This window comes from Tigriopus californicus, chromosome 4, assembly GCF_007210705.1.
Source record: "Tigriopus californicus strain San Diego chromosome 4, Tcal_SD_v2.1, whole genome shotgun sequence".
Classification (NCBI taxonomy): Eukaryota; Metazoa; Arthropoda; class Copepoda; order Harpacticoida; family Harpacticidae; genus Tigriopus; species Tigriopus californicus.
In genome coordinates, this window is record NC_081443.1 from 11,739,703 (window position 1) to 11,755,146 (window position 15,444).

At 39.8% G+C, this 15,444-nt stretch overlaps 1 protein-coding gene across 3 annotated transcripts in view; it reads left to right on the forward strand.

Moving 5' to 3' along the window:
* Positions 1 to 9,969, forward strand: part of LOC131879754 (glycine receptor subunit beta-like) — a 27,313-nt gene extending 17,344 nt beyond the window's left edge. For 2 of the 3 annotated variants that reach the window (XM_059226162.1, XM_059226161.1), the window contains exon 2: positions 8,491 to 9,969. In XM_059226162.1, coding sequence (XP_059082145.1) covers positions 8,491 to 8,728 — 238 coding nt within the window. In that variant the 3' untranslated portion in view covers positions 8,729 to 9,969. Of the gene's footprint in view, positions 1 to 2,883; positions 3,765 to 8,490 lie in introns of those variants that run through there. The other variant, XM_059226164.1, reaches the window with a different exon arrangement.
* Positions 9,970 to 15,444: the final 5,475 nt, after the last annotated feature.

Consider the following 15,444-nt stretch of genomic DNA (forward strand, 5'->3'; position numbering starts at 1 on the left):
AACATTGCTTGGACTTATTTTTTTTTTTTTGTTGCTTTGTCGATCTCGCTTTCTTTAACTTGCATGCTTACCATCTTCCTGCCCCTGTTCAAGAGTACCGCAGAGCCAAAAATACGAAGTGACTTCTCGAGACAGGAATACTGAGTGATAGTACTTTTTTAAATGATGCTTCTTAAGCAAGAGGCTGAGTGTCGGAGTCGAAACTCATCAACGAGAACTGTTCTTCCTGAATGCAGAGTTTTGAGGAACCAACTACATTGGCCACCCTGTTGCAGCAAGCGGACCGGTGCAAACATATGCAGGCGTAAAGCTAGGCGGGAAAAACGATTTATTATACAAATTGTGACCCCTAGGGCACTTCTTCTTGAGTTGTGTGTTTGTGAACCATTTTGGAAGGGTGCAATGCATGGTTAAGTCAAAATGAAGACATTTGCTCCCCAATACCTTTGCCTTGCTCAATCGCCACATAACGTTAGATTTCGTGCCTCAGCCATGAATCATCTAAGGAAGGAACAGTTTAAGTTATAAAAAAAAGCCATCAAAGAGACACAAGGATAATCTTAGGCATGCCATTATTGTCAAATGCCATTCGAATAGAAAACAACAAAGAATCAAGTAGTCTTTATAACAAACACATTTGCTATTGATCAGCATGAAGTTGGGAATATCTGTTTTTAAACCCACAAACCTGAAAAACCTGAAAAACCAGAAAAACATTGCTTGGTACGCTAGACCCTATTTGCGAATCAGGCTAAAATCGAGGAATTTGGCTCCCCCAGGAAATATTCGACAAAGACTGGCTTAACAAATCTAGTCCGGTAATTTGATGCAAACCCTTAACACATCGCAATCATCAACTCATCAAAGAGTGCGTGATTTTCTGTCACATAAAGTTGGTGACATGTCAAGCGAATCTTCAATTGATGGACAGGATTTATTTTCTGGCTACTGTAAATTTCCCGTGGGAAATCAAAAGTGACTCACCAACTAGATACCACTGCATTTTCTTCAAAATAGGGAACATGTCAATTGTGGTTGGTTGTGCATTGGGTAGGGTATTATTTTCCAATCTCTCATGGACTTCAATGAATGTTGTCAATGTTATTGTGTGGGCTCCCTGTGTTTACCTAGGTTTGCCTTGGAACATCTTAAAGGATTCTTACCTTGCCTGAATGATGAGATTGGGCAAAATATTATTTGGATACAACTCTCGTGAACTAAACATTCCAAATTTTTAAAGATAATGAAGTATTCTCTCAAGGGATCATTCCTTCCAAGCAAAACCAAAAAAAACAAAATGGCATCTTCACCCTCTCAAAAACAGAATACCATCTACATTCGAAGAAACATTTAGCATGTCAAAAAGATGTAACACGGATCTGAGATTGAAATAGAAGAAAACAGGTTGGCTTGCTTTCTTCTAACCGACGTTGTGTTTGTTGTCAGGCCAGGGTGACGGCATTGGAAAAAAGTGCAAATAAGAAATGACGGCGAGTTTCCCGTTTGCCGTGCGCCTAGCCATGCCTTATTTCCTGCTTCGACCTTTATCTTAATTGAAATCGTAGTCCTAGTCGTCGCCATCTTGTCAACCCAATTTTCTGGAAATCCCGACCGAAGTGGGACATATATATTTCTTGGTCCTCAACAGATCTAGAGAACCGCTTCGTCTGTTTACTTATTTATTTTGATTTGAAGAACTGCATTGTAAATAAGGCCTTCTTGGTTGGTCTCGTTCTGCCGTTTTCTCTATAATCTGAGGCCTACCAAGGGAGGGGGGGAAGGCGACGCCAAAGCAAAGACCATATTATTTTTTCCCACGAAATGATACTTCTTGTCCTTGGTCTTGGCTTTGCCTGGAATTGAGGCGCTTCGTGTGCATTAATGGGACAAGAAATTGTCCTGCCAGAATGCACTGTTGGGGTAATCTCTTACACCTCCAGCGAATCCCTAACTATTGTTGGATTATGAAAAGAACCCCCCATTTCCCAGCTTCTTCGACGAATCATGATTTTATGCCCTCTAACTGACATTGCCTTCAAATCTACGATCTTGTTGATGGGATTTTTGACAGTGCTTGCTACCATGGAAATGTGAGTCCGTCCTCGATTGGAGGACCAGCAGAATGGGGTCCCTTTTTGGAGTACCCGATATGATTCAATTAATATAATGATGTTTGGAGGGGCATCCGTGATGAACGAGCGGGATAACCGAGAAATGGGATCGCTTTGGAGATGACCATATTGTTGATCTTGGTGGGCACACCGGCACACATTCACTCGCTCACGTACACAGCTCGGTGTTATTGATGAAGATGAATGAGGGTCAATGGGTTCGAAGGTACCCCGTGATAAAGCCATTGAAGCGTATGTTGGTGTGCCTGGATCTTAGAATTTGCCTTCCTCCATACCTTACGACCAATCCAAGACAGATTGGTTCCAATTAGGAGCAAACTTGGGAAAACAGCTCCCAAAGGAAATTGCTCGCTGGATCCTCGACTGACGATCCTGATCATGTCTAGATTTGGTTTGAAACATGACTCTGGACCCGGTTCCATGATCCTCCGGTTGTTCTTTGGGTTGTGGGACCCTAGAGAAAATGGGGTGCAGTGACGATAAAACGCGATCGAAGGAGACAAATGTTGGATCGGGCGATAAAGAAGTGTGTAAGAGGGGCCTGAAAATACCCAGTTCCAACTACTGAAAAAAACAGATCGTCCGATTTGCAATATTAGTTTGTTCTAAAGCAATCATTGTGGTAAAGTTTCATTGAAGCACCGCACTAATCAGGTGAAGAGAAAGATTTTTTTTTTCATTGATTGAGATCTAATGAGTTCGACAAGTGATAAGAATATGCTTGTTTGATACCTTTCTATGTCTTTTCCAGATTCAAATCAGTTCAGAATGAACTCGTATGGTGTTGAAGTCTCCCATTTTTTCTAAAACAGAACATTATGAGCCTTGATGGAACACCGTTCAACCTTGTCGAATCTAAACATTACGAACAGCAAAGATATTTCTCCCAGTAAAACCTTGTTAGATCAGTATTTTCCATTTTAATAGGAGGGACCAAATTTACGATCCAATGTTGTCACAAATGACAAAAAAGGGAATTCAAATGCACGTTATTGAATTCAGATAAGAAACATTTTCTATTCCCAAACAAAAATCCTAAAACGTAATGGCATTTCGTAACCGAATTGGCACCCGGGAAGAAATATGTCCCATCGGCAAAAACTCTTTTCCATCCTTGTTCTGTCCTTGCCAACACAAAAAGGCCAAAACCTCGATCGGATGGGCGGAACAAGCCTTTAAAGGCTCTGATTGAACACAAATCAAGTGGGCCTTTTGGCAATCGCATCCCAAAGACAAGCAGCGCCTCATCTCATGGGAAAGGGGATTCCTCATGATTGATGGTCACTGTTGGCCAAGAATGGACCGTGTTCCCATTGTTTTTTGTCCTTCGACATCACACCACTTAGTCTCTCAGACAAATTATCCGTTGGGATCAATTTAAACCGGGTTAGCATATTGTTATGTCTCTCTTTTTTCCATGTGGAACAATCCCATATTGAACACATCATAGCGATAGGGTTCCTTTAGTTTGAGGTGTTCCAATAAGATGGAACACCGTTACATCCATACATCTGTGGAAGGGAGTATTGGCGTACACAACATTATTTGTTAAAGAATGACCATTTTTTGATTGGGAAAACAATAAATTTCCAGTCCTCGGTTCGTTCTGAACCTTTGGACTGTCAAGATCCAGGAGTGGTCCAATATACGATACGCGTTCATCCACGGTCTTTGAACCTTGGATTTGCAGGATTGATATGGTTTCCCGGTCTTCCTGTCGATTTCGCTCCCAAAACCCTTTGAGATGTGTACTCCCCAAATGGATGATTCGGTTTTAATTCGAGCAAGTTTGAGACCTCTTGGTTCCATGAGAGGACATTTTCGCAATGAGTATGAACCAGACCCAATTCCCAACTCGATTTTCTGTGACATGAGGCCCCTTGCGGCCATGAAGAAATGGCACAGGCACACTCTGGTTGGGGACTTTTCTGGGTCAAAGCACACCCACCATCAGCCTTCGAGAATGGGGTGTCCTTGAGTGTCCTTCAGGAAATGTCACCCAAGGCGTTAGGACCAATTCAGGAAGGAAAAGGAAGAATATTGCCAATAGACTAGGTATTCTACCAACTAATGCACTGATAATAGAAAACCGCACATATCCAATAAATACATTGGACCAACAAGATTGCTTCCGGGGTTTCGAGCGATTCTTGGATTTGCTGATACTTCCTAGAGCTCTGAGGAAGGCATGGATAAGGAATAAGGAATATTGTCATGAGATAAAGGACTTGGTGAGTTCCTCCCCCCCCCCTTTTACTCCTTACTTACTTATTCGACTTCGACTTTATTGGGATTCGTTTGTTTGGTTGATTGATGAAAGGACACAGAACTTTCCTCATAAAGTTTTACGTTCTCTCTTTTCCCATTGCTGAATATCACGTTATTCTACGATTTGGTAATTATTAGTGATGGATCGAAATCCAGGCTGATTTTGTACCCTAACAAACCCGAAAGCAATATGGTATTCCAGACTCGTTTACTTGGTCTAAAACCAATTTATGGTTTGAGACAGAAAATGCAAACCAAACATATTCACTTAAGCTGTCGGAAAGAGATTTTAGGATTTCTTCGCCTAAATTTTCTTGCTCGAGCAGATTTATCTTTTGCAGATGTTTTGACTTATTACCCATAGCCGAGTTCCAAATTCATATTTGTAGGTTTTTTATTGTTTTAATTTTAAGTCGATGATTCCAATAACCCTCATTGAGACACTAATTCCAAACAATGTTCCTTTTAACCACACCATTGATGAGGTACCCGTGAGAAAAGATTTCTTTAATAATCCCTCGGTTCCAGAACTTTGACAGAAGCCCTTTTTACCCGTACATTTGATCGAATCAAACTTGTGCGTGCGTGAAATACTAATTGAGTGCCTACGTAGTTCTCACAGCTAGGTATCGAAAAAGAGATTTTTGTTCCCCGAGCACGTTTGGTCCCATAAAAGTACAAGAGCTCGAGCGACTTCTTGCTTCAATATGCATATTGGCACCTGAATGGATGGGAGGATTGCGTGTTCTGGACGAATCCATTGAAGCTCGTCCTCCTATCCTGATGGTGCTACAAGGGGGATGATAGAGTAGTGGAATCCATTTTGTTCCCTCTATCATGTCTGCCTCATGATCGAAGAGACCATCATCAAGACATCATCTGGCATCAAGGCGAGTCGCTCGCTGCTCCCTTTGGCTTTTAATGAATTGGTCACTAAAATACATAAATCATCCATTTGCGAACGTTCACGGTAAGCTTTGAAGCAACGAGTCTCCTGCTAGTATCAAAGCGCTGAATAACATAGTGGCAGCATTCTCTTGTGTGCTTTTTACAAAAGCACTAGAAAGTTGCAGTTCTATGTATTGGTTGTTTGACGTTTTTTTTTTACCAATCAGGTGGAGACATTTTTATTTTGGACCAGGTGACGCTACTTTGCTATCAAGCGCTTCGGGTCGTAGAGGTAAAAAAGAGAACTTTAACATAGTAGACAGAGGTTTGTTTTTTAACACTGTTAACTCGAAGTTAGGAGCTTGGACGTTAACCGGTATGAAAATACACTCGTCAAAGTGGTGAGCGGATGCTCATTCTGGGTAACGTCCCATCCTTAACTCAGAGGTACGATCGTTTAGTTAAATAACTCGCCTCTGATTTGGTTATTGTTTCTATTTTGGTGTCTGGATATTGGGTAGTTTTCTTCAAGGAAATGAAATAGGTTCCAAATCATATTTTTGACGATGTAGAGAGAGAGCAATGGATTCATGAATGTTGCGTATTACCTGCACTTCTGTTGAGAAATAGGTTGAGATCCTGGAAAAACGTAGAATGGAGCTCTCTTGAATACAAACGTCGTTTTTTTGACAGGCCCTTCAAAACCCTCTTGAATTCCAATCAGCTTTGCCGCAAAGAGTACTTTCTAGGTAATTCCTTCCCTGTCATAGAGGAAAATCATTTGATCAGAGGGCGGCACATGCCTTTAGTACATAATTACTTGGAAAGACGCACGCAACATTTTCATCCGGCTTGGTTGGATCCAAATTTGGTTGATTCATAGTTTTTGAAACCAGAACGATCCTTCATTCCGTTTTCTTCAATCAAAATTGTTCAAAAGAAACAAAGCAAATAATATTTTGTTCTCCAGCTGTTATCTAATCCATGAACGTCCGTAGTTATTGAAGGAATGACGAGTATTAACATTTAAGTGTATAGGGCGTGGCTATTGTCATGATTTTTTTGGACTTTTTTGTTCAAACTCTATCAAATGGTTGAAGCCAAAGAAGTGCACAAATACAAAATCTGAACAAAACATGAAAGTGCAACCTTGCAAGATCTTACAAAAAGGGGGCGAATTTATCAGCTTAATGTCCTTTAAAAGTTCCACTTGTGTTTGAGAGCCAATCGCTTTTCCTGAAATTGTCTATTAGATTCATATTGCTCTTTACAACGCAGAGTTGGAATTATAAAAAAGAAAAGTATGCCTATTTTATTTTTGTAGATTCAAAACATTCCATTACTCGATTTGAGCCAATCAGTCCACTTTTCGAGTAGTCTTTACTCCGTTCAAATTACTTGTGTAGTTTACTAGAAACGTCAATGGGCACATTTTCTACTTTAAACGAAGCCTGATGAATACCAAATGGAATATAGTATGCAATGCCTTGCAAAACAATAATATCTTAAGGTCTGTTGTTCCACCCATTTTCCTCCAATCCAGCAATAATCGATGAAAAAAAGCTGGCAGAAATTATCGAATAAATTACTTACTTCAATATGCTTCAATCATAACGAGTTACATTTGTGCAGGTTCATATCTCTTTTGTGAGATATCTTTATTGGTCCTTAAAACCCCAAGGGCCTATACCTCGTATTATCTCCTTCAACCAAGCCTAAGAAAGAAAGGCCAATGTTTGCTTTCACTTAGGGGAAATTTTCCGAATTGCAAAATATGAGTGGGCGACGATTGGACCGCCTTTGGGACAGGTGAAACACGCTTGTATCAATAACTGCAAATATTAGGAGAAAGGCTCGACAAACATGGGTGGACCTATCGGGTTTCAGTTGTTGGTTTCTTCCCATGGGATATGTTTTTTTCCATCATTGGCCAGAATATCTCGAACCCTCGAACCATTCCCGTCAGCTTGACTTTATTCCTGGATAATCAGTAATCAGGAATCCAGACAGAAGTCTCGAACACTGCCACAGTGGGAACGAGATCATGCTGAAAGAGTCCATATCTTGTCTTGGAGGGCCCTTCCCGGGTCCTTGTTGAAGGACAGACTGCCATTTAAAATGCTAATTTCCATACCACGATGGGCGAGCCTTGAAGAGAAGGCGAGAGAGGCAAGGGGGACAGAGTCCCGATGTTTTATAGCTTTAAAAGCCATTTACGAATGGCTTGATATCGTGATACACGGACACACAGATTGCTTTAACAGCACCTATTCGTGAGGCAGGAATCTTCAGTTTAACTAAGATTAATTACCAGACCTGACACAAAAGGAACACGCAAATTCTGTATCTAAGTATCTACGTGGTCCCTGCACTCTGATTTATGGGAACTATTGATATCAAGACCATGTTTTCTGCAATGCTTATTATTAGAATGACAAGTCCTTGTGATACATTTGTGTAATGCATAAGGATGCGGCCTTCCACTGTCCTCATTATACGATGACCTTACTTGTTCTTGCTCCGAATTCCAATTACTGCCCAAGCCGTGGCCTTGATCTTCTCGTGTCTAGACAGAGCAACCTCTTAAGACTCCTGACGGCGCCACAAAAAAAAGCATTAATAGGGGCGCATGCTCGGGATTCTCCAATTTCTGCTTCCCAAGGTAAATCTTTGAGAATGTTTTACATTTGCTTCCACGTGTTGGATTTCTAAGATTAACATGTGCTCCATCGAAAATGAGAGTCTGAGTGAGGATGGTTTAAGGTTCAGGATCCCAAAATATTGATTAGCAGTTTTAGCTGTCTTTTCCCTTTATAGATAAGGTCCTTCGATAACCGTTACATTAATGGTAAATGAATTATGAATGAATTTGTTGATCTTTTCGTGATCTAACATTTGGATGTAACAATTGCACCAAGTAGTTTCTCGGAATGGAAAAAAGCTAGCTAGCTCTAAAACCTCAAAATGTCAAATGTCGCCACAAAATTCATTTCGCTATCAAGTTATCTCTAAATTCAAAGTGGTTGCAGGAATAGAAAAGCTATCACAACTGTATATCCAAAAATTTATCACTTTTCGTGTATCAGAATTTTGTCAAAGAACATCAATCAGACAGTGGCTAAACTTGTTGGAGGTTTCGTGCAATTGACTGAAAAAGTTGCGTAAACTATTTTCATAACAAAAGGCGTTGCTTTGCTTTCAGGTATGCCGCCATCTTGTTCAAGAAGCAACGTTACGTGTCAAGCCAGCATCGCTTGAACATCAAGATCGTTTGCAAAGACAACTTCAAGTACGAGGTCCAGGAACGCGCTGCCACCAGTGCTGTGAGTCTCCAGCAATTGGCCGAGGAATACTGGAGGATTGACAAGTTCTTCCTTATCTCATTCCCGATCCTGTTCTTCATCTTCAACATCATCTATTGGTTGGCCTTCATTCTCTAAAGTGGATGCATTCAGCCAATAGACATCTAACTGGGAGAAAGGCCAATCAGGGATTCGCGATTTGCTCAAAATTAGAATTGCTTGATGGAATTTCCAATGTTCAGTGTCCTACTACTACTATACTATACTATATACTTCTATCATTATCATTATCATCATTATTACTACTACTGCTACCACTACTAATCCTAGGAATGCTCCAATGAATCCGGTGTTAAAACAGAACATCTCTCACAACCATTTAGACCTGAGAACGTTTTACAACAACATACACACAAAAAAAGATGTTGCTTTTGGACAGTCGAAACCAAAAGTTAACTGCAATTGACCGTGATAGCTCAAAAGATAAAACAGACAATATGCAAGAAAAAGTTTATCCTCATTCAAAGATGGCTTGTCATGGACAAAGTGCAAGAAGTACTTGACGTCGATAATCATGCAATACGAGAAGACATATTAGACAATGGTCATCAACTTGAATCATTCTGCTCTCTCAATTCCAATCTTCCAAGACAGAAAATTCGAAACAAGCGCCAAAACTAACCGAATCATTCCGATGACTTTGACCTCTAAACGAGATTTCTCCAAATTTTATCCTTCAACTCCTTACTACTACAACTCCTTGCAAATTACTTTGTCAGATGGAAAAAGAATCATCGTTGTGTTTATGAGAATGTTTTTGTAACCTAATAGCGTATCATTGTTTAAATGGTTTGTATCTATCCACAGAACACATACATACACACATACATACACAAACTCAAAACACTCACTCACAAACGACAACTAACTCTTACTGGCTTTCTGTAACCAGTCCGTGGTAGGTGGTTCAAAAAATGCATCAATATCTTCTTCAATTCATCATCAGACCTAACAATCCTGAGTTGGAATTCAGCACGTGAATCTCAGCCGGAGAAAGACCACCTAAAAAAGACCGACAAAAATGTTATGTTCAGTTTGCCAGCCAAAGCACTACTCTTTGTTGTATATTCAAAGAATTTACCGCAGGGAGTGATTTGCATGATGTTGTGTTATTGGCGTAAAAACTCCAATTGGACAAAAATGGTGTTTTAACGCACTAATCTGTTCCACAGGAAAAGGAAGACTGTGTTTGGATTTATTGGACTGATAAACAAGACACAACAAAGGGTGACCATTATTTTGAGGGAAAGAAAAAAAAAACATTGAACTGTGCATGTTATTAGCATACGTACTTGCCTAAATAAAAAGAAACATCGTGACTTTTGTGTACAATATTTATTGACCTTTTAGGTGATTTGACTTTTCAGTATTTCATAAGCGTTTCGAATTATCAAATTGTTAGGAGACTATTTATAAAAAAAAAATTGGTACGAAAGTTTATATTTTGAAAAGGGTGAAATGAAAAGCAATTTCTATAGGCTATAGATTTTAGATGTAGATATCTTATCTAATGATGCAAGTGCAGGGAATAAATTGAATACTCAACTGAGTAACAACCACTAAGATCACAGTATCAATAACGGACAATTTGAGCAATGAACTGACATCGAAAGGCATTGTTTTGTATCTTCTGACTATTCACGATATCCAAATTTTGCCAAATTGATTACATGCATGTACCAAAATAGGACCCAAAATCTGGCTCTGGAATCTCAGGAGACCCCTTCCAAAATATAAAATGATTATTAGGGTTTTTCATGTTACTACTATTGAAAATACGGTGGATGGTGATAGCTTCTGAAATTGATGAAAACGGTATAGAAAGGAAATGAATGGAGCAGTAAGTGGTACATCCTTGCAATGGTTAGTGCTTGAAACATAACACTCAGCCCTCTCTTTGGTTTTGCCACCTTATTTTCCTCAAAGATCAGCTTTTGGACGGTATCCTTCAACCTCCAGTATTTTTTCTGGATCATGTCTTCACAACTTGTGGAATAACAAACTTTGAAGATATAATCAAAAAACTCGAGTTGTCCAACGAATGTAGCTAGGAGGAAAGTTAATCAATATCTTTTTATTTGATAAATACGATCCAAAAAAAATCTGAGTGTCACTAATTCATGAGGGCCCCAATGTGTTCTCCCCATTTAAAAAGACACTTTAATGCGAAAGATGTCAGAAGTCATTCACGCAACCTATTATTTCGAGTTCGACAAATGCTGTTTTGACAGGCAATTGAAAAGAAATTAATCGTAATACGAGTTAAAATTGGCTTCCTAGCCATTCCTTGATGACAAATGTGCAAAGGAATCAATCTCAAATCGATCCTCCAACGGCACTTCGCTCATCTTTTAACAAGAAATTAAGCAAATCTTTGCTAATTTAGAGTTATCAGAGTTTCAGGTTTGAGGAAGTTGATTCCTTACTAGCCTTGATTTACGATTTCCTTATACTTTATATGCCATTATTCAACATTGCTGTTTGAGAAGGTTTGAATTATTGAGCACATATATCCCTTTTTGTTGGGGTTAGGACTAAATCCCATAGATTAACAAGGCATTAGTCGTTCCTTGATAAAAGGAACGAATTACAGTTACAATTACTTCGGTCAAAAAGAGTAATTCGTTACACAACAGCTATTCGAAGACAATGTAACGGAGTTACTCGTTACTTTTCCTAAGATTTAGATGACCAATATTTTATGTTTTTTACCCCATCAAGATCGTACTTCTCTAAACAAAATGTGTTTTTTCTTTTACTTCAAGTGGTCCTAACTAGAGTCCTCTAGTCCTAACACTTAACATTTACAGACTTCGTGTCAATATTTTTCAATAATGAGCATGGACATTTAATCTTGGTATAATTGTTCAAATTGTATAGATAGTCCTTTTCATTCTCCTCTCCCTCCTCTGTTTACGGACAAACAAACGGAAAAATACAGGAATACGCCCCAAGATGCCTGACTTTAGCAAGGTATTTTTCGCTGAACAACTAATTGGTAATGTATTATAACACCAAAAATACATCACCAACCCTTCTGAGAGATTTTTCTAATCCTATTAGGGTATAATTACAAACACTCTGACATCCAAATAAGGATAAACAGAGAGCTATATATTGGATAAAAATGTATATAGCGATTTTTCATATGAATCTTTTCCATTGAATTGAGCTAAAAAGGTAATTAAGTTTAGAAAAAGTAAAACTGTGCTTTTACTTGTACTTTTTGTTGAAAATGATGATTACAAAAGTGCTGGCGCGTTGCCAACCATGCAGTTTACAACCTCCGGCAAAATTATTATTTACATGTCATAATTGTTCGGAATCTTACCTATAGGGAACTTGAAACGTTTCCCAGAAGAGCTGATGGCTTCTGCATTATGTCACAGAACATGGGCAATATTTTTTCATTCAATAATCTATTGATAAAGTCTTGCATCTTAGAGCGTGTTTTCTCGTTTGTCCGCACCTAGACGAAGCAGAGGGCGCTTCCTCCGCTCAATGAGAAGGACTATGGCATCATAATGCATTGAGGGGTCAAGATAGGGACCATGGATGGGGTAATGATTGTTGAAGGTGTGAAACAATGTCGCAAAATCATGATGAAAAAACAGTTTTAGATATTGTCAAGCTGGTAAAGGTTCCCAATTAGGAGCCTGTGCCTGAAGTCGTGGAAATGGGGAGGCTTTGGAAATTTGATGCCTCATAATCAAGCCAAGGAAGGATTTTCCCTGCTTGACAATTGCGCTGAATCAGGTCTTCAGTCCAACGGAATTTGATTGAGAAAATGTAAACAATAAAGTAGCAAATGCAACAAGATTTAAAACCAAGAGCACCCTCAAAGCAGTTAACAGCAAGCGCAATTTTCAACCCTTTCATTGTTCATGATATGCTAGATGGAAATAGAAAAAAATGGCAATTTCTGTTGAGCCTTACGTTTCCTCAGCCATCACGAGATAAACGAAATACTAAAGACCACTCTGAAAGCTGAAAACGGAACGAGTAACGAGTAATTCTTTTGGTTTTGGGTGGTTACAATTACACAATTTTAAAATGCATTGGAATTACAGCTCCTTTTTCTAAAAAAGGAACACTTCGTTACTCGTAGTTTCGTTACTAATGCCCTCTCGATAAACAATGGACCAAGTGCCCATCTTGATGAGACTCCGTCGCAATTAAATTGGTTTATTGAAGATGAGAAAGAACTTATCGAAGTTCACTCTCTTACAACTTTCGCCCAAGCCATCCAGGATCATCCCATCGAACACGTATCCTATCAGAATAGAGTGCGTAGGTAACAAGTCTTAAGTCAGACATTCCACGCACCTGAATCTAAATATGTGAGATGTTCGATGCTTCATGCCTGATCTTGATGTCTCAATAAACGTCAAAGAGATCCTCCCCCATGGCTGATCTTGATCCAATATCCCTGAGCGAATGCTCTCGTTCGCTCCCTCCTCAATTCGTTTCTGATTCAAATTCAAGCTTGGAAATCAGGAACGGCTATACATTATATTGATTTCCCCCTGCGCTACTGCCAATTCTCTTCCCTGTTATTCTCCTCTTGAATCCCAGGAAATCCTCAATGAGTTTGAGCGAGGTAGAAGAGACTCGGAAGTCTGAGACCACCCGGGATTATCAATTGAAGGATGAACAGAGGTAAAAGTAGGATATGTCGAAAGCTTTTGAAGAAGTTTCACATTTTCCTTTTCGGTCACAAAGGGCACCCTGAACAGGCCTATCCACCCCGGCAGATCTCGCAATATGAACCCCAACATTCAATTTCAATCACGTCAAATGAAGTGCAATCACGGATGGTTGCAAGCTAGAAGAGGGAGAAATGGGCCATCAAATGGTTGGGTGTCTTGACCAAGAAATATGGTTTTGGCGGAAGCTTGTCAAAGCACTTGAGAGGTGCAAAATGGGCAGAGCCTGATGATTATTTTTCACTTGGACAACCTGGATTACCACACTACAACAAACACTCACCTCACGAGCAACGCAGTCGGACCAGTTAGGACGAACGAAAGAGAGCAGGCTGGAATGTTAAGTATGGGTTATGTGGCCGTAAAGTCGGCCGCATCACAAGGTGGGCAAAACCATCCGGGTGACACGCCCATCCTTTTGTCTGTGCCCGGTTCTCTACTTTGAGACGGTAGAACCCAAAGAAGATAAACCACCATTTGTTACGATGGCAGATATATGAAGGTATGTGCAAAATGTCACTTGTGTGATGTTCGCCAGTGTTCTCCAGTATTTACGCATGTTTCCATGTCAATCAAACTCTGTTAGTCTTTGAATCGCCATTTTGGTGTGTAGCCAAATTTAAGCGACACAAAGTCAGGTAAGTCAAAGAGGAAAAGTGGTTTTATAACGTCAAATCACCTGGATAGTCATCTCTTAGAACCAGATCCAGCTCTCCTTCCTAGCTCAGTGTAAGAATCCCACCACTATCTGACACTTCTCTGCACTTCATACCCTGTCTAAAATGGGATTAATTCATGGGCAGGTCAACTCTTTCATTGAATTTGTTGGTCAAACCACGTTAGTCACGCTCAATTAGTCTGCTAGCACTCGGGCAGGAAGCTTGAATGGAGGAAGATCAATGACTAATAGAGAGGTCGGGATCAATCAAAGCGTTTCTAGTGATAAAGTGGTGATAAAATGTCAACTCCCAAGAGTCCCGTTATGGGGGGGGGAGTCATTGTCATTGATTCATTTTGTGGGATTAGAGAGACTTGTGAAAGAGGTTATTTAGATCTCTTGGTTTTATTGTGCCTATTTCCTATTTTGAGCAGGTAGAGGATGCAGGAGGTTCAGAAGGAAATCGAAACCATAGCTCTTCTTACCCAATTCTCGATAATAAAGATCAACTTCAATTTGGGCGAAAAGTCTCTTGTTGTACTGGCTTATGTGGTTATCTGGCGTTAGAAAATAAATAAATCCAGGATGCTTCCAAGAACTCCCGGTGGCGACTGTGTGAACTGAACTCTCCAAATTTTAGCCTGTGATACTATACAGAACTACACCGTGGTTTTACCGGGAGAAGGTATGGATAACCACCGGAAATCCCTTCTTGGGAGGTCCATCCAACCACTCCGCCAACCAAAACGAGCCACAAGTTACAAGTATCATGTCTCTTCAACTTGACTTGGCAATCATTAATTCAAAACCATTGCAAGTGTCGATTTTAAAACATATTTTGTGCTTTCTATGTGGAAGGTGATGACATTTTGAGATGGAAAATTAACTGAAATTCAAAGGGAAGGGATGTTCACAAATGGTAATGCTTTGAGACATAATTCATAACAAAGAGAATGTGTCAACCCTTATCAAGATGGCTCATTAAGACTTGTACATTCCATTCCCACACATTTAATTGACTTCATGTTGAAGATCATTAGGTGAGAGATATTAGGAGAGTGCTGAGTATTGGGGGAGACTTCTCAGAAATCCAGGCTTCACGACCCACAACTTCCGGACGCTTCCAACAAATCCGTTTTCTTGTCCTGCAATGCGATGAATTAGAGAATGATTATTCAGTATTGGAGCCAGCCTGAGCATTTATATAAGCTACTCTCATGGTTGACAACTTAATGTGGGCCATGAGAAAGGCTTCTGGTAAATCAGAAGCTCTGATCTGAGATCAAGAGGTGGTGGGAACAAAATTCCGAGAAACCTCCACAGAACCACCAAAGCTTTTTATATACAGTACAATACCTTTTGAAACAAGGAGGAAAAGAGTACTCACTCACTTGCCCTCAAAGTAGGAGATTATCCGTTGTATTTGGCCT